The sequence below is a fragment of the Ovis aries genome, chromosome X (assembly GCF_016772045.2).
Source record: "Ovis aries strain OAR_USU_Benz2616 breed Rambouillet chromosome X, ARS-UI_Ramb_v3.0, whole genome shotgun sequence".
Classification (NCBI taxonomy): domain Eukaryota; kingdom Metazoa; phylum Chordata; class Mammalia; order Artiodactyla; family Bovidae; genus Ovis; species Ovis aries.
The window spans coordinates 43406501-43433185 of NC_056080.1; the positions used below are offsets into that span (position 1 = coordinate 43406501).

Genomic DNA, 26685 nt, shown 5'->3' on the forward strand with positions numbered 1-26685 from the left:
TTGTCATCACATCCCCATTTCAGAATATTTTTTGTTCTTCCTTGATTTTTCCAATGATATGAAAATTCAAGCTTGAAACTTTATGCTACCCATTCCGTATTTTAACCTGTAATGTAGCTTTCTCCTATCTTTAGTCAACACTCGCTAATTAAATTCCTTTCCAAATAGGACTGACTCCCAGTTGTTTTGCCTTTACCTTCCCCATCTACTGTCTCTTCCTCCTGAGCCCACATTTTAAGCCCTCTCTCTTTCCTCTAACTTAGCTCCAGGCCATGATACTTCACTACCTAGATCAAAAACAAAAACATTTCTTCTCACCAACAGCCCCTCCCGGTTGCCTGTATTACTCCCCAAGAAAAGACTGCAATCGTACTGAAATGTGATACTGCAAAAATTGATAAATAAAACCCAAATCAAGCTAACACAACTTTTAAAACCACCACTGCCAAAGGGAGTGGTAAGTGGTAAATACGGTTGACCTTGTTCATTCATTTATCATCTGTGAGGAAGGAGAGATGAAGAGACAGGTGGAGACATATTTGTAATAGCCTGGGAGCTGTTAGGTACTCATTTGTGAGGCTGTACCACCTCTGAGAAGCAAGTGTGCCCTCTGAAGTAGATGACACGTTGACTCAATAGATCCCAATCACCAGTGTTTGCACACCACAAATGGCAAAGATGATGTCTGGATCTTTCTTAAAGCAAAAGAAAGCAAAGCAACCAAACAACCCATGGAATCTCATTTCTACCTCTTCCCCAAAGTTGACCATCCCATAGGTGTTTCCATTAGAGCCTGAAAGGAGTCTTGCATAAGAATAGATTTCCTTTTCCATTGCCAAAGTTCTAATAGAAGGAAGATAACAGATTTAGTACATACCTCTGTAACTGAAAATGTGCACCAATGTGTCATCCAAGGCAGCCTACCTCTTAACATGGAGGGATAGGTTTTTTTCTTTTTTTTGGACTGATTGATCAAAAGGCTAAGGGGCTGTTTCTAACTCTGATTTGAAAACATTTTCAACTTTCACATTTCCTTAGACTTCCTAACAGCCTTTGTGTGGAACCTCCTCAAGCATAATCCCCAAAAGAGTATTGTTCCACCCTGACAGAAACTGCTCACAGAAGACATACTAACAAAGAGAATGCCATCAGATATTTCTCACTGACTTGGTGAAAGGAGGCGGTCAGGCTGCGGGTATGGAAGTGACTGGTGAGACTCTCCTATTGCTATTTTTGTGGCAATTAAAGAGAAGCCTTGGTAATAAAAAGGCAAGTTTAAATATTGGAATTCGTCAGAATTACAGCAGACCCTATCATTCCTAACTGTAACATGAAACACACCACTAACTGGTACCTTCATTTTTAGGAAAAGGACCATAGGGGATGGCAGGAAGAACTGTACGTGATTATTAGAAAATTCAGGCATGATTGGTTTCTTCCAACAGGGGACATATGCCTCCAACTCTATATAATAATCTAAACAGCCTAACCAAAAGAGGACACACGCTGAATCTCAAATTAAGAATGCATTCTACATCTTCCCCTAAAATTACAGGTTTTATAACACACTGTTGTTTTCTCAACTACATCATTTTTGCAACAGATTTAAGTAACAAAAGAATCAATTTAGAGCTTTCCTCTGCACCCACAGTGCCATCTAGTGTATAAATGCTGAGAACTGTTCCACTCCACCATGTCTGATTTTTCCAACAATACAGTCTTTCTGGATACTGTATACTCAAGATTCCATTTTTTATAGGTTAATTGTGTATATTCACAAAGGTTTGGGATTGTGCCTGGATAAGTTTCTGTCTTTGGTTTTCCATTGTTCCACCATCCTGCATGTTTTAGGTGTTAAAAAATATTTGATGAAAAAGTATACACTTTTATTTTTACAAAGCATCTTCCCAAATATCTTCTTTTTTAAAAAATTTTTATTGGAAGATAATTGCTTTACAATATTGTGCAGGTTTCTTCCATATATCAGCATGAATCAGCCACAGGTCCCAAATATCTTCTTACATTGACAGTCTAATAGATCCTAAAACACATCTGCCTTTCAAATAGTCCAATGCTTCTAATTCCGAGAGACTTGTAAAAACATATATATTGACTGTCCATTCACAACTGACTAGATTCCAACAAATTTACACAGAGGGGACAGACTCTTTTTAAAAAATGTATCTTAATGCTCCTTCACAGTGGTTTACTATTCATCATCTCATTTGGAAATGATTCTGAGAAAAGCCTTCAATTACCTCGATATTCACCTCTGATTTGCTAGTAACCCAGATTTGGACCCAGGTTTTGGGAGGCCTGAAGCTTATTATTTGGGAGAACCTCTGTAAGACAAAAAATGTCAAATAATTAAGATAAAATTAGGCCCAGGGCCTTGGAATGGGGCCCCTGAAAAGAAAAGAACCCTAAAGCTTAAGCTTCATTATTTTTGAGGTTGAATCCACCTCTGCTTGTACCTTATACTCAGGTCAAATGATTTCAGTGGGATGGTCACTTTGGGGTCAAATAATCACATAATTTTCTAGCTCTAGCTAGAAAACCCTTAGAAATCATCTAATTCTCAACCCTCTTCACTGCATACAAGAGGTTTTTAAAAAAAGCAAAATTGTTAGGTCAATCAAAGCCACGTGGTGAGACTAAAAGCAAACTCTACCTCGGCTGCTGTATCTGGGGATGGCTCATTTGTTCAAATGATCATTAGACTCTCAGATGCTCTGCTGTTTCTAACACCAAGAGTTCAGAGATGGCTATAAATGACTCCACAAAATTAAATATGCTTTAAGTTTTTTTGCTTATCCTTAATGGCTTCCCTGGTGGCTCAGATGGTAAAGAATCTGCCTGCAATGCAGGAGACCCAAGTTTGATCCCTGGGTCAGGAAGATCCCCTGGAAAAGGGAATGGCTACCCACTCCAGTGTTCTTGCCTGGAGAATCCCATAGACAGAGGAGTCTGGCAGGCTACAGTCTATGGGGTCACAAGAGTTGGACACGACTGAGCTATTAAGCATGCGCGTGTGCACACACACACACTAGTTTGGTTGTCCCAACCACTAAGAATTGATTGTAACAAAGTCCTCTTATGGACAAAAAAATAATAACCCAAGGCAGGAATTCTAGGTAAGAACAGTTTACATTCAAATCCATGTCCCTTCAGTGAAAGAAACACCTGCTAGAGCCCCTGGAGCCTCTTCCAACCTTCATGCTACAGGAAAGTCCGACAGGCCTCCATCTGCCAGTCCGTGTTCATACACATGAAGTAAGGAGGGAGTGACATGCTCCTGCCTGGCAGGCTAGCCAGGGCCAGCAGGATGGCCAAGCTGCCTAGTGGGGCAGTCACACTGGACTGTTTCATGGAGGAAGTTGCCTTCTCTTTAGAATCCTGAAACGCACAAAAGAATCTCATCTTTTTAGGAGTCCAGATGGGGTTTAACACAGGGGTTTTACATATATATCTCTTGGGATTCTGTCAAGCCCTCTGCTTCTACATAATAGAAAGCTTTCTCATGTGCCTTTCTTGGGACTGTGGCCAACTTCACCTCTTGGTCCGTCTGCTATTTTTTCTCCTCCCAAATATGTTGGGGGTGGCAATAGGTAAGAGAAGGTACTGAGGCACCCAGGCTGTATACTGCATTAGAAATCTCCCCCTGGCTTCCTCTTAGGGAGGTCCCTAGCTGTGTCATTGGCAGTTGTCAGCTTCTTCCGGTGGCACTGCAGGGTGGTGACACCAGGTTTCTACTGACCACAATTATTGGCAAGGAAGGAAATGTGACCACAATTATTGCCAGGACTCTGTCCTGGTTTGGGCTTCAAGAATATCAAAATATAATGTATAAAATGTGGTTAGTCTTATGAATTTTTAGAGCCAGATGAATTATTTTAAAAAATTTAAATGTCTAAAGAAACTGCATCTATTTAATGTTACCAAAAAGTCAGGAAAAGCAAATTCAAAGATCATCAGAGAATACTGATTCACTCCCCTCCTCCCTGAATCATGGATATAATTTCTAGTCATTAGTTACATTAAGTATACTGTTGTTACTCAAGAAATGTTGTATAATAATGGTGTCTATTAAATGGGATATTTTAACATATTTTAGGAGAAATATAAAAAGTCAGCATGACTATAAAATGCATCATAACTGCATTTGCATAATTTTCTCTTTAAAGACATAATGCTCATGTTATATGAGCTTTAAAGGCACAAACGACTTTTTAAATATAATACAGTAAGTCTCTAGAGAGAGCAAAAGAAGTGAGCAGGAAGAAATTAGGCACTAGGACTCAACTGAAACTGACCACAGGACATTTGAAGTTGATACATCTGGTGAGGATGGCTAGATCCGGAGCACACTGGTAGATTTCCTCTGCCTCTGAAAGTTCCCTGTAAACCCATCAAGAGACTAAGAATGTACTGGGTCTCTCCAGTACTATGTTCATTTCCCCAAATACAAACTTTATATTCTCAAAATCAAGTTAACAAACATCAACCAAATGTTGGACTTAATATTTAAGGGATCATATGACCTCACTACATCCTTTGTATTAAGGTAATCTTTCAGTGGGCTTCCCAGGTGGAACAGAGGTAAAGAATCCACCTGCCATGCAGGAGATGCAAGAGACACGGGTTTGATCCCTGGGTTAGGAAGATCCCCTGGAGTAGGAAATGGCAACACCTTCTGGTATTCTTGCCTGGGAAATCCCATGGACATAGGAGCCTGGCGGGCTACAGCCCATGGATTCCAATTCTACAAAGAATCGGACATGACTGAGCAGGCACGCATACAATCTTTCAGTAGGTAAATGGAGACATACATAGGTTAAATGTCTTCAGTGACTCATTCTTTTTTTATCAATTTTCAACTCTACACTGAAGACTTGTCAACTCTGAACAGGTACTTACATTTATTAAAAATCAAATTATCCTTCCCAACTATCTAAGGGTCACTAGCAGCTTCTCTATGGCAGCCACTACCTGCACATTCCTGGCTCCTTCTTGTCCTCAGTACCTAAAACAAATATGCCCAACTGTGTCCACCAACAGGACTAATTTTAGAAAATAATATAAGAAGAGGCCACCACTTTGGCCCCATTTTGACTAATCTGGCATGCAGATGCAGTGGAACAAATTCCCTTAGTGAACCAAAGAGAGAAACTGAAAGTCTTTTATATTCCAACCCCTTTGTGTGCTGTGTGTCTTCTTACATAATATAATGATTCCCATGAGGCCAGGAATACTACACAATGGGGACATCAAGACACATAAAGTGGGCCTCGTGTCATCCTAGAGACAAAGCACCCTGTCTTTTAGGAAAAGCTGTGGTTGTTTCTGGCTTCCATCTCATGGCTCAGGGAAGTGAGCTCATATAAATACTCCAATGTTCAGAGAGGAGTAAGCAACCCCCAACCGAGCTCCAACCCCCAATCTGGGAGGTTGGCAACTCCTATCACCCCCACTTAGCCAAGCACCAGCAGGTACCTGAACCCTGGGGTAGAGGGCCCGGGAAGGGGGTAGGGCTGGCCTGCAGGTTTAACAAACGGAGGGGCTTGTTTTTCAGGTTTCATCTCAGATCCTCCCCCTGCTTCTGTGACAGTTATAACACCATGTAACATGCAGCAGATCTCTGCTCCCCTTCCAGCCTAGAAACTCCTTACACAACTCTGCAGCTCCTGTGTCCGCTGCAATGACCTACATCTAGTGGGTGCTTAATAAGTCACTGGCTTCCATTATGAACTGAACTAACCTGATCTGAATGGAATGAGGAGCTAAGAGAGAAGCTGGCAGCCTGGCTGTGCCTCACCAGGAAAGGTAGAGCAGATGGGCACAATTTGCTAGAGAACAAAAATCAGTATAGCCTCTGTGGTAAGCAAGGATTCAGTGGAAAGAAAAGTCTTTGCATTTCCATTTCAACTGCTTGACCACAACAGTGAGGCAGGGGACTGCATGGGAAAACGGCAGCCTTTGGCATCAGGCAGACAAGTTTAAGTTTTTGCCTCACTCTTTACTTGCTGCATGCATGACCTTCGTCCAGGAAACCCCTTATAAGCCATAGTCTCGTCACCTCTAAAATGAGGATGATATTAGGGGAATAAATAAGACAACAAATGCCTGGCAGTTAGCAAATGCTCGATCAACGGTAGCAGCTATTAGAAGCTCAGAGTTTGAAACTCAAAAGTCAGCTCAATCTTAACTAGGGAACAAAGACTCCAAGTTTAAATATTATTTTCTAATTGACAGATGTATCACTTACCAATTCCATATTTAGTCCTATAATAAGTTTTCGTGAAATCATCACAGTCACAAAGGAGCACTTTCCTTCCCCACACATTGATGGTGGTTCCTATGGATAGGTCAGTATCTTTGTAAAACTCTTGGTCTAATTGTCCTAGCTAATAAAAACAAAGGAACATGATGTTGGCACCACAGACCCACCAAAGACCTTGGTATCCCCCCTCTCAAAGGAAAAATGGAAATTTTTAAAAATCCATTACATCACTTACAACCATATTTTTAAAATCAAATCAAAAGACAACCACTCAAAATCAACATTTTAAAACACTCTTTTAGCAAGGTAGTGCTACAAAATGGCAATGCAACGCATATATTTATATGTATACTTAAGCATGTTTATTATTGATAAATGCAACAGTATAGCACATACATTGATATAGTCATCAATGTCGTTCACAACCAGTCTCCCAGAAGAATACGCAACTCAGCCCACATTCCAGGTTTCAGAGAAGCCATACTGGTAACAGTAATAAAACATGACTTACGTTATATTTATCCAACAGGTAGCCATACACTCGGGTCTCTGAGTAGCCACCATACACATTGAGAACTGTCCGGTCTGTTAACTGGCCTGGTTGATAGACTCCAGGGGGGCCATACTAGAAGATATAAATCAAATCAAGATGTGGTAGGTGGGCTCTCACCATAAACATGCTCCTGGTGAGGGGCTCAAGTGGCAAGTGATACCATCTGGTTCTCCTCTATCATCCCGAGCAAGACAGGACACAGACTCCAGCCACCTTTCCCCCATGTTTCCCCACTCCCTGCTGGCTGGTCTACACTCCCCTCATCCTTCAAGGACCTGATGAAGCCCTGTCTTTTCCTTCTGGGCTCTCCCATCCTGCTGGCCAGTCCCCAATCCAAACTTCTACAGCACCTACCTCAGGGTTAAACCACTTGTCATTGCTCTCTAACTGCTCCATCAGCAGTCATCTTTTCACTAAACAACAAGATGCCCTGACGGAGAAACCCTGCCTTGCTTTCTTGACTGGCTCAGCACCCTGCCTGACCCTGAGCAAGGAGGCATTTTTCTGGCTGAGAGAGGCAGTGTGGTGAGGTAGTATGAACAGTGAAGTGCGGTCAGCCTCTCACAGAAACTGTGACCGGGCGCAAGCCAGGGAGGACACTCTTCAGTTTCACCTGTGCTGGAGGTGGTCAGGCAGGAAATAGCAGAACTTACGGAAACTAATTGGTTTATCTCAGCTGAGAAATCAGAATCATCCCTGATACATGTGACATAAACTAAAAGTTAAAATGTGCGAATTTATGAGGTGTAGGGTGTAAGTAAGGCATGTTACAGAGGAAAAAACAACACATTTTTGGATGCAAACTCTCTCATTGCCACTTCTTAGCTATAGGACATGGGGCCAGACATTTATCCTCTCAGAACTTCAGTAGCAACAGTATTTACTCCTTACTTTCTCAAAGGATGTGGCGTCAAGGGAATACCCACTGCTCTTGGATCTCTCCCCCACGAAAATGGAAGCACCATGAGATAGAAAATGGAATTAACCCATTTTCTATCTCATGGTAACCCCAGAGCTGGCACACAGCTGACACTTACTAAATATTTGTTGAATGAATGAATAAATGAAGCAATTGATGTCAAGGAACACTGCAAATGTCAGGTATGTCGTTATTATTTTATATTTAGCCTATTTTTCAAAGCCATTCTAAAAACAGGTTTCCCTGGCTCCTGCCAACCACCTGCTATGCATATGCCAGGAGTTTGCATATGCAAACCCAGTCCCAGCCTCAAGAAGCTACATAGCAGGACTTCTGGTGGAAGACTCTTGAGAATCTGGAAGAGTCTCTTGTGATAAACAAATAACCAGTGGTTATATGCATCAGAAATGAGTATTACATTAATCTTTTCAGTAGCACTAAGAAGTAAGTTTAAAAATATATTATCCAAATAAAGAAAGAAAGAAAACATAACATAGAGCTATGAATAAGCCATGATGTTTTCATGTGCCTTATAGGTGTTCATAGGTCTTTGCACGCATCCATGCTAAATTGCTTCAGTCATGTCTGACTCTTTGTGAACCCATGGACTATAGCCCCCCAGGCTCCTCTGTCCATGGGGATTCTCCAGGCAAGAATACTGGAGTGGGTTGCCATGCCCTCCTCCAAGGGATCTTCATGACCCAGGGATCGAACCCAGGTCTCCTATCATCTCTGGTATTGGCAGGTGGGTTCTTTACCAATAATACCACATGGAAGCTCTTACAGATCCTTAGATAGTGCTTTTTACTATATTATCTCATTTAGTCTTTGCAGTTACCTAGAGCTTCCCTGGTGGCTCAGATGGTAAAGCGTCTGCCTGCAATGCAGGAGACCCAGGTTCGATTCCTGTGTTGGGAAGATCTCCTGGAGAAGGAAATGGCAACCCACTCCAGTATTCTTGCCTGGAGAATCCCACGGATGGAGGAGCCTGGGAGGCTATAGTCCATGGGGTTGCAAAGAGTCGGAAATGACTGAGCGACTTCACTTTCACTTTCAGGAGGGAAGCCTAGTTAACAACATTTTAGAGAGGGAAATGTGCTCAGAGAGGTTAATGACTGGCCTAAGGTCACACAGCTATTAAGCGGCAGATCTACAATTCTAACCCAGGTTTTCTGTCTATGTGCTGTTTCCACTGCACCCAGGTTACATTAGCTCTCAATTGGCCATGAACATGTGTAGAAATCATTTGGACAACTCATTTTTAATAGTAAAGGTGCTAAAGCTATTACTGTTGCTAGCCAGTGGCTAGTTGGTGACTACCTCTCCAAGTGGCTACTCACAGAAGAGTCACTCCTGTGTGTGTGTGTGTGTGTGTGTGTGTGTGTATGTGTGTGTGTGTGTGTGTTCACAGCCCAGACCAATACAATGGGATCTCCCCAGTAGGCTACAGAGGCCAAAGGCTATTGCTCTTCCCAAGGCCATGAGCGATTCTTTTACTCGAGAGTCATTTACCTTCATAAGACTCACGGTAAACTCAATGACATAGGTAGTTCTCTTGCATTTGATTTTTTCCCTTTATGTGCCTTAAGCCCTGAATCTTCCAATTCCAATTTGTCATATCCTCTGTATTACTTTCATAGATGTATATTAATAGAGGGCACAAAGTGCAAATTTTCTAAATACCAGCACTAATACATAGTGACTCGTCACCAACAGTCATAACACATGACATTCTAGACAGTGACTAGAGTCTTCAGCCCACAAGCAAACTCAGAAAGCAGTCCTGTGTCCACTGCTCACCTTAGGTAGCTTTCTCCTCTGGAGAAACAATGACGTATAATCTCTTCCTGAGTTATGCGGCAAGACTTCTTTGATCTCGATGGTATCATCAGACAGAAAGTAATGCAGGATGAGTTCTCTACGATCCCCAAACACTGAGCCTGAGTCGTCCCACACGCAGAAAAAACGCAAGACCTTCTTATCATACTCGAGGAACTGTTTCAGAGTGTCGAAGGGCTCATAGGGACGTAAGGGCTCCATGCAGTCTAGCTTCTGTCAGTGGAGAAAAGGTTAATGATAGTGGAAGTCTTTCCATAATCGCTTCTCGGATGCAAGCAGTCAAAGAACATAGAAGTATCTTTCCCATAGACTATTCTGTGATATTTTTAAAAATTTCAACTAACAACATATATGATATGCATATATAACTAGTTTCAACCTTAGAAATACAGATAATCAAGTATTAGGAAGCTTTTCATTAAACATTATTTTAACACACTAAAGTATACTTCTATAATGTTTTTGAAAACTGACTCTTCTCAGAGTCTTATCCTTGATATTTAAATGAAATTATGAGATCCCTACTTTCATTGATTATCTTTAATATTTAAATGAAATTATAAGATCTCTATTTTCACTGATAGAGAAAACTTTCTTTGGCATGATAAGGCCTCTAAGAAATCCATTATTGATTACATATCATGGGAGATCTTTTCAGTTCAAGTTAAATTGTTTAATTTTAACTTTACATTTCAAGGCAGCAAACACTGGAGAAGTAAATGAATTAAAGTCAATATAAAAGCCTCTTATTAAACTCCTAATTTTCCACAGACTTCTATATTTATTGAAGAGCTTTCTCCCTGAGGGAATAAATCCTAAAATGATTCTCTCAATCTGAAAGGAAATTATTTAAAACATTTCTTAGCTGTTCTTGGTATTTATTCTTGATTCCTGGAACAGAAGATTTTTTTTTTTCCGTATAAACCTATGAAATCATACATTGTTCCTATGTATTTCATATTATGCATCATCACTCACAATCACTATCATGTAATACCAGCTGTTAGTGAATGAGTGTGGCCAGATGCAAAGGGTGATAAATCATATAGATCCATTTCTTTTGGTTTCTCTCTGCTGGTTCTAAAGACTTTTGTATTTATCCAGACTCTTACTTCCAGGGCATTTGGAAAAACAGAAGTGAACCCAAACCATAAATCTCCTTGCATGCCAATACACACAAGAATATTGCCACAAGGATTTCACCTTAGATATTCCAGGATCAACAATCTATATTTCTCAGGAGGGGTATATGTCTACAATATTAAAGGATAATTCTGATGGGGCTAGGAGGCAGGAATAGATGAATGATCCTACACGCAGCTTTTAACAAGAGATCAAAACAGAATCAAAGGAGATTTTTATTCTAAATTTTATGTTATCTTTCTGCAAAGAAGTTAATTACAAGTTTTAGAAACAATAAAAATGAGACCAAACTAATCTATAGGGATAGAAATGAGAATAGTGCTTATCCCTGGGTGGGGGGAAGGACAGATTGGAAAAAGGCATGCAGGAACTTTCTAGGAGAATGGAAATGTTCTAGACTGTGATTTTGGGTGTGAATTACATGGGTGTATACATTTGTTAAGACCCATCAAACTGTATATTTAATTTCTGTGCATTTTACTGTGCATGATCATACGTCAAGAAAAAGAGAAACAAATGAGAATAATTAAAATTAGGATAAGAAGCAAGAGATTTGAGTTCAAGTCCTAGCAAGAAGACTGGTGAGGTAGGTGACCTTCCACATAATAACACCTGCCCTTTTGGGTATTCAGATTTTTCTGTAAAACATAAAATTTGGGCCAAGGGCTCATTTTTTTAAAAAAACAACTCTGGAAAGATTACAATAATACTACTAACACTGATTCTTTCCTCCCTACACTGGCTTGGATCAGACTTTGCCAATAAGCATCCTGTTATCACGGGAGCACATCAAAATCATGGCCCTTCTCATTCTTGAACCTCTCTGCATCTGACATCACCTTAAAGGAAGCTGGGAGTCTTAAGAATGAAAAAGGTGTACCCAAAGCTTGGTTGAGTGTATCAGTAGCACAGGAGCAAAGATTTTCCCCAGAGTTAGGCAACTAAAATGGGAAAAGAAAAGCCAGGTAAGAGCAGGCCCAACTGTTTCAGTGTCAGTGACTACAAAGCCAATCCTGAGCTCTTAGAAACCATCCCATATGGGCATCTCATGAAGACTCCCCCTGCCTGGAAGGGCCACTCTCTGTAAAGAGAAGTGGGGGTGAGGGCAGAGAGTGAGTCTTTCCTGCACCAAAGCCAACCCCTAGCCTTCGTCCAGCCCAAAGGAAAAGAGGACAACTCCAGTGACCATGGCCCCCAAGTCCTTCCACCTGGGCATCAGAAGTGCTGATACCATTCACTGATTCTGAACGGATTCTCATCTTGAAGACTAGAGCTCATGGATAAGTCAACGTACCTCTCTCCGTGTTTTCATGTAAGGATCTTCCGGACATTGTCCCGGGGGATTTAATTTGATTCCTATTTTCGTCAAGAAGTTTTTTGTGAATGCATCACAGTTATAAATCTTGAATGTTCGACCATAAAAGACAATGTCGGTGTTGATATTAAAGTCATGCACAGTATAAAACTGATCCTCATTAGGAGGTGGGAGAGAAATCCGATGACGCCGGATAAAAATTCCTACAGTGTGAAATAAAACACAATTGTTTCATCATGTGGCTCACCAGCAAGAGATCAGAGCACATCTTTATAACAACCCTGAATGTTTTCTCACCATGGTGAAGTGGGCAAAGGACTGGCTCTTGGAGAAGTAGCATCAGAATGTTCAAACTCTGAGGGTTCCACAGGGAGCTGGGGCGCCTGAGATTCAGAGTAATTTGACCAGCCTTGTATGTTGTTAGAGTTGCCTAAGTGGTACTAGGGCTTACTCTATTATAAAGTAATCCCAGGTGGTGCTAGTAGTAAAGAACCTGCCTGCCAATGCACGAGGCTTAAGAGACACAGGTTTGATCCCTGGGTCGGGAAGAACCCCTGGAGGAGGGCATGGCAATCCACTCCAATATTTTTGCCTGGGGAATCCCATGGACAGAGAACCTGACCACATACAGTTCATAGGGTTGCACAGAGTCAGACACAACTGAAGCGACTTAGTGTGTGCACACAAAGACTATGGCAGGAGGGAAGGAGAAGGGAGTATTAAACAGGGTGACCCAATGTGCCAGACACTGCCATCACGTTTTTCCCCAAAACAAGCATGCTCACTTTTTCACTCACAAGCACTCAACGTGAGCACGCTAAACAAGGAACTAAGACCCCAAACCAGAGTACTCACAAAAATGCACTCTTGACTGAAAAAAGAAAACTACTAAGCTTCACTATGGTAGATGCCAACACCTTGATTTACAGCTTCTATAAGCATGGATGACTCTATGCTGCTTTGAAGCTTCTTGGAATCCTGTTCCTTCTACCAACCTCTTCTCCCTCCGCCTTTCTCTACAGCCTCTGTCCACCTCCACCCAACCACTCCCACAAAGTGAGAGTTAGCACATGCTTCATAGTACCTTCTACTTTCAACCCTATGATACCCATTCACTTTTTTTCTTGAGAGTATGGACCCAGGGTCCCTGAGTACACCCAAATGGTAACTAGCCACTGGAGGTAAAAAAGGCTCCCTAACTAGATGAATGTATCACCTATATCATACCATAACCAGCCAACTTACCCTAACACTGCTGAAACCTGTTGTCAAGAATTATTTAGGGATTGAGATTTTATCCTGCTTGCTAGCTGACAAGTTAGCCTGCCACAATTTCAAGGATGCTGGTAGATGATATGAGATGCTTTGGTGACAGACAAAGGGCAGTTTATTACTCACAGTAATAACAGTACCCAGAACATCAATATTTTGGTACCAGTTTTCTGAGCCCCGATTCCCAAAGAGTGACACAACAAGGGCCAGGTAACTTCTGCACATTGAACACTACAGGACAGGAACCCTGAGCTGAGGGAAACGGAATCTTTTGTAATGGACAATAAGCATCCCTGCCTTTTGTCTCAGAGGGAGAGATTATCTTTATTAATGCATGCATGCTCAATGACTCAGTTGTGTTCAATCCTTTGCAACCCCATGGACTGTAGAATAATGGAACAGAAAACCCACCAGGCTTCACTGTCCATGGGATTCTCCAGGCAAGAATACTGGAATGGGTTGCCATTTCCTTCTCTAGGGGTTTCTACCAACCCAAGGAGAAAACCTGGATCTCCTGTGTCTCCTGCATTGCAAGCAGATTCTTTACTGTCTGAGCCACTGGAGAAGTCCCCTATCTTTACTAGACTGTACAATAAACATGTCTGCCCTTTATTCTGGAGGGAGACATCACCTCTGTTTTCCAAGGCTGTGAGCAAACTTGCCTTTTGCTCCAGAAGGAGAGACTACCTTTGTCTTCCAAAGCTGTGTGCTATATCAACATTCTTAAAAAGATAATCCAGAACAAAGAGCAGTCAGTGTCTCTGCTTGCAAGATTCACAGAAAAGCAAGATAACCATGGAGGAATGTCTCTCAACATCTGTAAACTGACTTAAGCCTGGGAATCTACTCTAGGAGCAAAGACAAAAGAAGAAAAAGCAAGCAGAGCAAACGGAGGGTCTAATGGTTCAAGAAAAATTGGCTTGTGTAACCTGTACCATAATGGAGGCATTTTATTATAAAGATGTCAAGCAATCTTCCTCATATTTTCTGTAGCACTGAGAATAGTGCCTTTTCCCAAAGTCTAGAAATACTTAGAAATTATTCATTCCTTATTCATTAAAGAACATTTAATGAATATCTTTATGTGCCAGGAACTGTGTTGCGCTCTGTTCCATTATTCTACTAATCATCTTTTCATTCTGTTGAGGGGAAATTAACTAAAATCATTTTCATCTTCTTTTCTTTGTAGCAATTTTTAATTACTTGCTACATTAAATTAAAATAATAAAACTGTAAAATTAAAACTGGCCTAGAATATTTTTAAATGTACTACATAAAAGATGATATAATTTTACTGCAAAAAATTATACTTCAATTAGCCCTTAATTCATGCCACTGAAAACAGTATGCAAATTATTTAATCATTCAAGATTAGACATTTAGAACAAATTGCATACTTGAACACCCTTATAAAAGCATGGGCATTCCAGGTACTTTCACAAACCATTATATATCTCTTTAAAAATACTTATATTTTTAAGTATAGCTGACAGCTTTTAAAATATATAAGATTTATTCAACAGCCAAGAGTTTCTTCAGGAATTCCATCTATCTTGCATGTGTACTTCATTATAGAAATTCAAATAAGCAAATTAGTGCTGATTTCTCTTTAGTAAGACTTCAAATAGGAAGCCTATATTTTTCTAAGTGGGAAGAACTGGCCCACCCATTAAACTTTTAAATAATAATCATTATAATCATCATCATACCCCCAGCATATGCTTTCATATATTCTTCTCATTTAATCTTCAATAATTGCATGATGCAGATAATGCATGAAATGCAAATACTCAGTTTACGGATGAGAAAACTCAAGATGGTTAAGTGACATGCCCAAGGTTATGCACTCACAAATGGCAGAAAAGTGTCTTGAACCTGGGTTTTTCAAGCCCTAAGTAAGCACCATTGCTCCACAGTCTACACTGAACTGTATTTCACTGTACTACAGCCACAAGTTACCTAAGTGGAGGAGAGGAGGGAATATCTCAGGCAAAACAGGCTAGAAATGTGAAGAAGAGCAGCCAGCCACTGTGAAAGAGATGATGGAGCCACTCTTCCAAAAGAACAGCCTCTCTCTTCCCTAAGAGCTTGTTTCTGGAGAGGGCCCATTTGTCAGTGGCAACAATTCCCCCCTCCAGAGTCAACACCACCGCATCAGCTGTCCCTCCTTGCAGAGCCTGTGTCTCTGCAACCTCCACATGCTTTCTTATGTTAGGTCCCGCATTCTTCTCCCTAGATGGTTCTTACAAGAAGCCAGGGGACTGGCAATTCATTTCACAGTACACCTGTGGCAGATTCATGTTGCTATGTGGCAAAACCAATACAATATTGTAAAGTAATTAGCCTCCAATTAAAATAAATAAATTTATATTTAAAAAAATAATAAAAGAAAAGAAGCCAGGGGAGTTCCTTGTGGTAACAAGAGAGAATCTGGACCATCCACGGGTTGAAAAGAGAAGGCAGATCTAACACTAAATAAGAACATTTTAATAACAAGAAATCCAAGGTCACAATTCCATGTTAATCAAAAACTAATGTGGGGCATTTGAAAGGTAGTCACACATGAGAGTTTTCACAAATATTAGTAGGATCTCTCAACTGTGTCCTTTTGGGACTGAAATTTCTATTTATTGGTATTTGTATGGTTATAGTCTTTCATGATAAATGGCAGAAACCACCAGTAGGTTGTTCTTCTGAATATCAAAGAAATATGCAGGATGCCATGTCTTCAGCACATGTTGAAGAGCACCTGAGATCAACGTATATAACATGACAAAATGGAAAGTGAGAAGTGTTAGTCAGTCAGTCATGTCTGACTCTTTGGGACCCCATGGAAAAACAACAACAAAAGTACTGTATCTGCCCTGAAATTTTCAGATGTTTATTTTCTTAATTGGCCCATAAAGACAATTTGGGGAGATAGCCAGGCACCAGATGTCTGCTTTTCAGCTCTTCCTTATCTTCATATTTTACATGTCTTTCTTTTTAAAGGTCCTGCTCTCTGATTATATTCTACGAGCTTTAACTTTCTAACATTTCCCTGTGGTTTAGATTAAAATGATGATATATTCATTTATGTTGAATGGGTTTTCATTTCGTTCAGTTGGGAATTGCTTTAGATCTTTGCTCATACTACTAAATTTAGTTTTTAGGAATTCACCTTCAAGAATTAAGACTCCAATCTCTTACCTCTAACTTAAGTGTGTTTAGTTCATTTTAGTAACACTGCAGACTTAATGTTAATGAATATACAAGTGGAATTGCCACTTGTCATGTCCGGCTCAGCTGGTAAAGAATCTGCCTGCAATGCGGGAGATCTGGGTTCAATCCCTGGGTTGGGAAGATCCCCTGGAGAAGGGAAAGGCTACCCACTCCAGTATTCTGGTGTGGAGAATTCCATGGACTGCACAGTCCATGGGATGGCAAAGAGTAAGACACGACTGAGCGACTTTCACTTTCACTTTTCATATCTACTAAAGTTTATATCCTAAAAATATTGAGACTACTCATTGTGATCAGAAATGACAGAGTATCTTTTCCTCTTTTGTTCACTCCTTCACTAAAATTAGCATTCCACTTTCAATTTTATAAAACATCATCTTTGTGGAGTTTGATTTCATGGGAATAACTTTTTAAATATAGTTGGCCTGATACTTAGTCTTACAGCAAAAGAATAAAAATTTCTGAATTCTTTATCTCTGATCATTATCCTATGCATCTCCCCTTAGCCACTGAATGAGCCCCAAATGATGGCATGTTGGGTGTTCTGTCCTCTTACATTACCACCTTCTTGCCTAGTTTTCCTCACACATTCTATATCTGCTCCCAAATACCTCCCAACTCCTCTCCTCACTGGGGCTTCCCTGTGGCTCAGAGGGTAAAGAATTTACCTGCAATGCAGGGGACATGGGTTTGATCCCTAGGTCAGGAATATCCCCTGGAGAAGGCAATGGCTACCCACTCCAGTATTCTTGCCTGGAGAACTCCATGGACAGAGAAGCTGGCAGGCTACAGTCTATGGGATCACAAAGAGTTGGCCACAACTGAGTGACTGACACTGTCCTCACCACTCTCCTACCTCTTCATCTCATGCTGTTCCTTCTGACTAACATGCCTTCCTCTTCTATCTTTATCTGGAGAAACTTTTGAGGTACTACTCAAATGCCTTATCCTCTAATGGATACTGGTATTTCCACCTCTGACTCCTCAAAGTACCTCATATAATTCATGATGCCTGCATTGTGCTATCATTGTCTATCACTTTCCACTCCCTCCTTTTCTTCTTTTCTTCATCAAACTTACTGAACAGCCACCATGCACCAAGCACCTATCTTCACAGACAATGGCTTACCTCCACTCCTAAATTTTACTCAGCTCCATTTAGTGACAATTCCCTCCCCAAGGTCTACCCTCTGGGGCTGCCAGATTTAGCAAATTGAAAAAGATGAGATGCCTGGTTAAACTTGAATTTCAGATAAATAATGAATAATTTTTAGTATAGGTATGTTCCATACAATGTTGGGGGATGGTGGGGCATAGTTATACTAAGAACTTCAAATTTAACCAGGTATCCTGTATTTCATCTGGCAACCTTACTATCATCCCACCAGTCTACTTTGCTGCTGCTGCTGCTAAGTCACCTCAGTCGTGTCCGACTCTGTGCGACCCGAGAGACAGCAGCCCACCAAGTCCTCCGTCCCTGGGCTTCTCCAGGCAAGAACACTAGAGTGGGTTGCCATTTCCTTCTCCAGTGCATGACAGTGAAAAGTGAAAGTGAAGTCGCTCAGTCATGTCCAACTCTTAGCGACCCCATGGACTGCAGCCTACCAGGCTCCTCCGTCCATGGGATTTTTCAGGCAAGAGTACTGGAGTGGGTTGCCATTGCCTTCTCCTCCAGTCTACTTTATGGGATGTATATTTAGATACAGCATACGCCCAGTATAAATAAATGCCTTCTATTTTGTGATTACATTTGCCTGATTCAGGTAGATCATCTTAAAGTATAAAATGTAAATATATATAGTACACATTATAGTACATCTATACTTTATATACAGATATATACGTATGAAATACTACCCCATTGAAGAACCAATACAAATCATTAGTGGAGATCAATATTCTTAACCAAGGATACACTGAGAATCAAGTAGAAGTTATTCCTTGACCCCCAGGCCTACCGAATCAGAAATTCTGGGGGTGGATCAGGAGATTCTGATGATGGCACTCCAGTGAGAACTGGTACAGACCCTACCAGAAACTCATGGCATATTTTTAATGGTTATCCTTTCCTTACACTAGATTAGTTTGGACTTGGCAGCATCTGACAAATAATTGTCCTGTTAGACAATCAGAGGTAAAACTATTGGGATCAACCCGACATTCTTGGCTTAGCATCACATTGTTTTAACTATACTCCAGCAGAACAGCAACAAATTCTGTAAATATAATGCATCTACCCAAAAGAGAATGATGCCCTGGCAAGGAATGAAAGCAAGTCTTGACGTGCCTCAGTGACTTGACTTTTCACACACATCTCTCTGCCAACAAGGATTTGTGAATATGTTATTCTGATGCGGAGCTTCACAAAATTGAATGCCTACTTTGGCACCGTGCTAAGGGGTGCCTCTTTTATTTCTGGCTTATTTCAAATTCCCCTCTCCTTAAAAAAAAATTACACGATAAAAGAAGCAGCTAGAAAGGGAGGCTATAATTCATCCAGGTGCACTCATTTCTGAATGGTTGGCTCTACTGAAAAAAACTGGTGCATCTAACCTCCCAGTTCATTCAGAAAATATCAAAACCCTATGGAAGTAACAGGAGCACTGTCAGTGCCCAGCACCTAAATGTGACCCTTAACCTCTTCAAAGGTTCCATAAGTGCAAAAAAGCAGTCCCAGGCCACTCAAAGGGCAGATGAAAGAAACACTGCCTACCCATCCCACCGAGCTTGAGCCCCTGGCTCAGTATACTCACTCCCCCCCTCCCAATTGTTTAATTTAGGAAAGCTTGAAGAAGACATACAATGAATTTGCAAAGTATCCTCTGTCCTTAACAAGAATCATATTAAATATTTCAAGAGAGACTGCTCTGTCTCTGAATGAAGCCTGATGATACAGCAGTTATTTCTGTTTGTTTTCCACAGGACTTGTAATAGCCCGCTAAGTATCTCCACTTTGCTAACAAATTCAGCCTTGTTACATATCGTGATTACTATGTATTCTGTTCATACCATTTGATATGTCTCAATTAGTGAAATGTCCTGATCAGAGTGAGCCAATCAAAATTCTGAAAGAGACTTTAAAGTTATCTTTCCCCTCCCCGAGTCTTTATGAACAACATTCCCTATTACATAAAAATTATTTTCAAATCAATCATTATAACTACCTTCAATTTGCCTTTGGAATCTGCCTAGGTGAGATTTAAAATCAAGAGGCTTGGAGAATCAAAAGGTCTTAATAAAAGCCTTTCCAAGATCCTCATAGAGGTTACATTTCATTTTTCTTATTCAAGTTTAATAAAACTAAGATTCACTGGACAGGGGCCAGTGAGCTACAGATAATATGAACTTTTGTCTTAAAGTAATAATAAAAACATAATGCAAGTCATGAATGCAGGTTCAGGATGTCCTATGACCTCCAGTCCATCACTTATGTAAATCTTATGTCATGTGAGGAGGTAATAAAAAAATAAGCAAAGCTTAGTTAGGGAATATCAGAGTAAAGCATTTAAGTGAAAATTTACAAGAAAATACTTTTTTTGCTAAAACAATAACATCACTTACTTAAACAAATGAACTTAGGCAAAACAGATGTTCATGGAAATTAAAAGCTGTAAATTTTCTTAATATTTTGAAATAAGTATTTAAATGTTTTCTAATACATTATTGTCAATATTTAAGAACTGCATTATATATGTTTTAAATGACCATAAATAGACCTATAAATATACGATATTGTTTATATATGGAATCTAAAAAAATTATACAAATGAACTTATTTACAAGATAGACGTAGAGACACAGATGTAGAAAACAATCTTACAGTTACTAGATGGGGGAGAGAGAGAGAAATTGGGAGATTGAGATTGATATATACATATTACTATACATAAAACAGAAAACTAATAAGAACATACTTAGCACAGGGAACTCTACTTAATATTCTGTAATGACCTGTATGGGAAAAAAAAAAAATCCTTAAAAAAGAGTGGATATATGTATATGTAACTGATTTGCTTTGCTGTATACCTGAAACTAACATAACATTGTAAATCAATTATACTTCAATACAATTTTTTTAAGTATAAAGTTCTCTTGTTCCTTTACAAAATAAACTGTCACACTTCAACCTTAAAAGTTTGTGAAAATCTTTTCTTAAATATCAAAGCATTTCTATGTTTTCTAAAAGATTCATCATTAAGCCATAGATTCTCCAAATAAATGACACAACAGAAAGAGAGAGAGGATCATTGCCTACCCCAGGCAGGGTAGTCCTCTGACCCACTTGTACCTTGTCCTAAGTGTGTGAACCTCTCTGCCAGAAAATTATTTCTCTCACTGACCAGAAGAGGAAATTAGTCCTCTTCTGACCCCCTATATCCTGTCCATGAGGATATAGAAAACTAGATCATCCCTCCCCCACAGGATAGCCCTTTAGATTCCTTAAGACATTCATCAGGCATACTTGAGTCTTCTGTTTATGGGTAAACATCCCTTTTTACTATTATCTCTTACACATGACAAATCATTAGTCCTTTCATTATCACAGTTGCTCTCCCTTGAAGGCACCCAGAACTTGGCACCATTCCAAGTCAAGGACTTCTACACACAGAAGAAATCAGGCACCTCCCTTGACCTCTGCCATGATTCTACTAAAGCAACCAACAGTTATCTTCTCTTCACATCAGAGAGCTAATTCTTGTCTGGCTGAAGTAGAATATGGATAAAGATGACTGGTATATGTGGGGCAAAGGAGCAATAGCCTTCTCTTGAAGCACTATGAAAGCCTGTACTTAACAGGGATAAAGATGAGGAGACAGTGGTTGAAGCAAATGGCAGTGAATTCAAGAAAGGAGAGAGAACCTCAGTCTGTAAGTGGCAGTGGAGATCAGTCTTCTCTGTTCCCCTGAGGGTGTTGTGAAGGAAGTAATGTGGTCATAGCAAAAAGACAAAAAATAGTTTGAAGAACAGAGACAAAGACAGAGGAGTGTTTGCTCATACTAGAGCAACACGTGAAAGGATACAATGATGACAAGACAAGTGAGTGACATGACCAGTGTTGAGGTGTGAGGCACAGAAAGCCAGTAAGTTACCATCAGTAACTACAAGGTAACAGAACGTTTATACTCACCATTGTCAACAAGTTAGATACCCAAGCAGTAGCATGGGGTCTTTAAAAAAGCTAGAGAAAGTAGTACATAAAGGCAGTAGTTAGAAGTGAAAGAACCATAACTCTGCTTTAAACAGATACCTTGAGGCAGTCCACTATTTTTCAACACTGGTTCATTTACTTCAACTGTGTCATCTTCAAGGTAGAAGTAGATTTTATAGCATCTTATTCTATAGTTTTCTTGACTTTTATCAGGCACTTCATCTTCTACATAGGCATCAAATGATAATACCTGTTGGAATCATAATTAGAAACTAAGAAATGAAAAAAAAAATCAGCAAACTTAAAATCAACAAAGCCACTGCCTATATACTTTTTTTTTTTAATGTAAAGAAAACAGTTGAGGAAATGTTTGCAGAAAGACAGTCTACACATCAGCTATGAGAATGGATATACAATCTAGGTTTGTTGCTATTTCATTACCATCCAGTTAGAATGAGGAAATGATATTCAAACAATAAATCTATCATTCAACTCTACCATAAATTGAACTAGAATCTGTCTTTGGAACTTCACAGTATGATTCTGTATGTATGTGTTACAGACAAAATAATATTCTTTCCCAGAAGATGAGTGTAAGTTTTGTCATTTTTCTCTCATTAAAAATAATAGAAAGCTATCTTGGTTTCCCTGGGGGCTCAGATGGTAAAGAATTCATCTGCAATACAGGAGACCCAGTTTGATCCCTCAGTCAGGAAGATCCCTTGGAAAAGGAAATGACTACCCACTCCAGTATTCTTGTCTGTAGAATTCCATGGACAGAGGAGACTGGTGGACTCCAGTCCATGAGGTCACAAGAGTTGGACACAACTGAGCAACTTCACATACACACATCTTGCTTCTAAGGATAAAATTATTCTGGTTTCTGGTTCTGCTGATGGCTTGCCTTGAGGGAATTCAAACAGGCAGAGCTGAAATTCTTCTAGTGCACTGGAGAGCCCACCCTATACTTGTCTTCAGGAATCTCAAAAAGCCTAGCTTAATGCCAGACCATTTCAAGCTTGGCCTGGGGCACAGGCTCCTTCAGAGTTCCATTTTAATACTTTTTTTGCTCTCATTTTTGTCCAATTTTTATAATTAAAGGAGTAAAAGTTAATTCTGCATATGTTGTAATACCAAGTTAATTCAACACAGACAATATATGTGAGTGAGTCTGTTAGGCACAATCTAACATCTAGGGGTGGTCAGTGACCCTAATTAGGATTACATGCTCCGGGACTGTTTAGCAAATTTCCATCAGAAGCCCACTTCAGAAGTAGCTCACAAAATGCCTCAGTAATTTATCTCTCATCAACAGAAAAGGCTTTGCTAACTACCATAAAGAATATTAGAAATGAGTTTTAGTTACTGAAAAAATCATATTCAATATGAATGGATCAGTTACAAATACTGATCAGGCACTGTCTTTACCAGATAAGGTTTTAGGAATCTAGTGAGCCCAGACATCTATACCTTTCAGGTATCTATACTGGTACCTTTGGCTTCATTATAAAATGGTCCTACATTCAGTTGCTTTCTTAGGGAATTTATCTGGCCTGATTTCAGTTAGAAAGTTAGCCAAACCCAATACTAAAAGGTTGTCATATTTGTGTTGAGTGAACATTTACAGGTATTGTTGGGTGGGTACAGGGTTTCCTTCTGGGATGATGGAAATGTCTTGGAATTAAATAGAGGTGATGGTTGTACAACACTGTAAATATATTAGATACCACTGAACTGCACACTTTAAAACGGCCAAAGATTAATTTTATGTCATATAAATTTTACCTCAATTTTTGGAAAAAGATGTGAGATGCTGAATTATATTGAACACTAAAATAGTAAATGTTATATGAGTTATATCTCAATTTTTAAAGGTATGGGGAGGAAGATGTTGCTGGAACACCTAAAAGGACAAAAGAGCTGGGACTCCATCAAGCTTTCAGTAGAGATAGTGAGAAGGAGCAAGATATACCTGCTACCCTAGAATGTGCCACTTTAGCACATGGATTATTTTGAACTAAGGATAAGCAGAGCCCAGCAGACACAGGAAGAACGTTTTACCTCCCCTTTAACTGCATAAAGCTTCCCAGGCGGCTCAGTGGTAAGGAATCTGTTAGGTAGGTAGAATAGGGAAAAGGAATCCAAAATGGCAGTAGCAGACTGGTTCCAAATAGGAAAAGGAGTACGTCAAGGCTGTATATTGTCACCCTGCTTATTTAACTTATATGCAGAGTACATCATGAGAAACGCTGGACTGGAAGAAACACAAGCTGGAATCAAGATTGCTGGGAGAAATATCAATAACCTCAGATATGCAGATGACACCACCCTTATGGCAGAAAGTGAAGAGGAACTAAAAAGCCTCTTGATGAAAGTGAAAGAGGAGAGTGAAAAAGTCGGCTTAAAGCTCAACATTCAGAAAATGAAGATCATGGCATCTGGTCCCATCACTTCATGGGAAATAGATGGGGAAAGAGTGGAAACAGTGTCAGACTTTATTTTTTGGGGCTGCAAAATCACTGCAGATGGTGACTGCAGCCATGAAATTAAAAGACACTTACTCCTTGGAAGAAAAGTTATGACCAACCTAGATAGCATATTCAAAAGCAGAGACATTACTTTGCCAACTAAGGTCCGTCTAGTCAAGGCTATGGTTTTCCCAGTGATCATGTATTGATTGAGAGTTGGACTGTGAAGAAGGCTGAGTGCCGAAGAATTGATGCTTTTGAACTGTGGTGTTGGAGAAGACTCTTGAGAGTCCCTTGGACTGCAAGGAGATCCAACCAGTCCATTCTGAAGGAGATCAGCCCTGGGATTTCTTTTGGAAGGAATGATGCTAAAGCTGAAACTCCAGTACTTTGGCCACCTCATATGAAGAGTTCACTCATTGAAAAAGACTCTGATGCTGGGAGGGATTGGGGGCAGGAGGAGAAGGGGATGACAGAGGATAAGATGGATGGATGGCATCACTGACTCAATGGACATGAGTCTGAGTGAACTCCAGGAGTTGGTGATGGACAGGGAGGCCTGGTGTGCTGCGATTCACAGGGTCGCAAAGAGTCAGACACGGCTGAGTGACTGAACTGAACTGAAAAGACAAAGAAGGGCAAAGCCCGTGAAAATAGAACAAAAGAAGGTCCGAGGACCAGAGTGAAGACTTCAGGTAGAACAAACAGCACTCCTGGCTAAGCCCAATTTGCATAGGGCAGGCCCAGTTGGAGGAAAAAAAACATATTAAAGGAGGAGCCAAAGCACTTTCTCTCCCGCATGCATGTGCTCTTTCTCTCTCTCTCCCTCTCTTACTCTCTCTCTCCCCCTCCCCCACACACTCCTCCACTCTCTTCTCTTCGAGTCTTTGGGTTGGCATGCCCTCATGCTTTGAGGATGGATTCTCCTGCTATCTTCTAAATAAAATAGAGCTATAACACTCATTTTCCTGAGAGCTATAACACGGTCTATCGAAGACCTGAGAGCTGTGACGCGCCAGGGGCTTTAATGTCCGTCACTCCAAATCTTTGTCATGACACGACAAAGAACCAAGGAACATACACTTGCATGACAAATCCAACTGCCAAAGCAGGAGATGTGGGTTCAATCCCTGGGTCAGGAAGATCCCCTGGAGAAGGAAATGGCAACCATCTCCAGTATTCTTGCCTGGAAAATGCCACGGACAGAGGAGCCTGGTGGGCTACAATCCATGGGGTCACAAAGAGTTGGACACAACTTAGTGACTCAACAACAATAACTAACTGTCTAAAAGAATTTAGATGTGAAACCTGCACCAGGAAGAGAGTTACTACCAGAGAAAACCTTTTCTATCAGAAAGCCTTATCAGCATGGCATGGCAAACATTTGTTTACCAAACACTAGCTCTTCTCATTTTCCTGCGAATGATTTTCCTTCTCTTTGAAGCCCCAGACCCCTGTCCCAGTCTCCTTAGCTCCGAATGGTATATAAGCAACAAGAACCCAACTGCTGACATGTCTCATATTTTTATGGGGCTCCCATGTGTACAAAATTTCTTCTTCTTCCATTAATCTTTCGTGTATCAACTTAATTATTAGTCCAGTGTGGTGTTAGAGAAGACTCTTGAGAGTCCCCTGGACAACAAGGAGATCAAATCAGTCCATCCTAAAGGAAATCAACCCTGAATATTCATTGGAAGGACTGATGCTGAAGCTAAACCTCCAATACTTTGGCTACCTGATACAAAGAGCTGACTCATTGGAAAAGACCCTGATGCTGGGAAAGACTGAAGGCAGAAGGGATGAGATAATTGGATGGCATCACTGATTCAATGGACGTGAGTTTGAGCAAACTCCAGGAGATAGTGAAGGACAGGAAAGCCTGGCATGCCGCAGTCCATGGGGTTGCAAAGAGTCGGATAAGACTGAGCAACAACCAGTGAAAGAATCTAGAAGGGAAGAAAGGAAAAGTTATCTACTCCCATAGTAGTGTTCACTTTGAAACTTTCTTTTCTTTGTAAAGTGTAGAGGAAAATGTAGGAAGTGTAGGAAAGTGTAGAGAGCATATTCATATCCCACCTACCTCTATGTATTGAATATTACTGGTATAAATTTGTGCATGACCAAACTGCCAGAGATCAGCTGACAACACTGTCATATATATTATCATTATTTATTAAATAAATGATGCATTGAAAGAGAATAAAGATGCTCAACAGAAACAAAGAGAAAGAAAGATATTATTTTAGGTTGGACTTCAATATTTCTATAAGAGGGGATAGACTGACAGTTCATGTTCTGGCCCCTTGAGAATACAGGACTGACTAACTCCAGCATGATATGTAGAGAGCAAGTCAGAGAAGTAGAGATTGAAGGATAGAAAAGGAAGAGGGAGAGAAAATGGCAAAATACTATAGCAAAATAGATGCCAAATAGATTAAAAGTGATCTCACAAAGGTGAAAGAACTAATTGCAATGGAACTTGATGTACCAGGGAATCCAGAGAGAAAGCTCTAAAATAAAAATTG

General features: G+C 40.2%; 1 protein-coding gene across 3 annotated transcripts in view; it reads right to left on the reverse strand.

Annotated features, from left to right (window-relative positions):
* EFHC2 (EF-hand domain containing 2) overlaps positions 1–26685 on the reverse strand; it is a 238237-nt gene that overhangs the window by 114541 nt on the left and 97011 nt on the right. For all 3 annotated transcript variants that reach the window (XM_060407404.1, XM_027963069.3, XM_060407403.1), the window contains exons 3-7: positions 21792–21942; positions 12029–12252; positions 9553–9804; positions 6792–6905; positions 6266–6404 (exon numbers count right to left, since the gene is read on the reverse strand). In XM_060407404.1, the coding sequence (XP_060263387.1) occupies positions 6266–6404; positions 6792–6905; positions 9553–9804; positions 12029–12252; positions 21792–21942 (880 nt within the window). The remainder of the gene's footprint in view (positions 1–6265; positions 6405–6791; positions 6906–9552; positions 9805–12028; positions 12253–21791; positions 21943–26685) is intronic.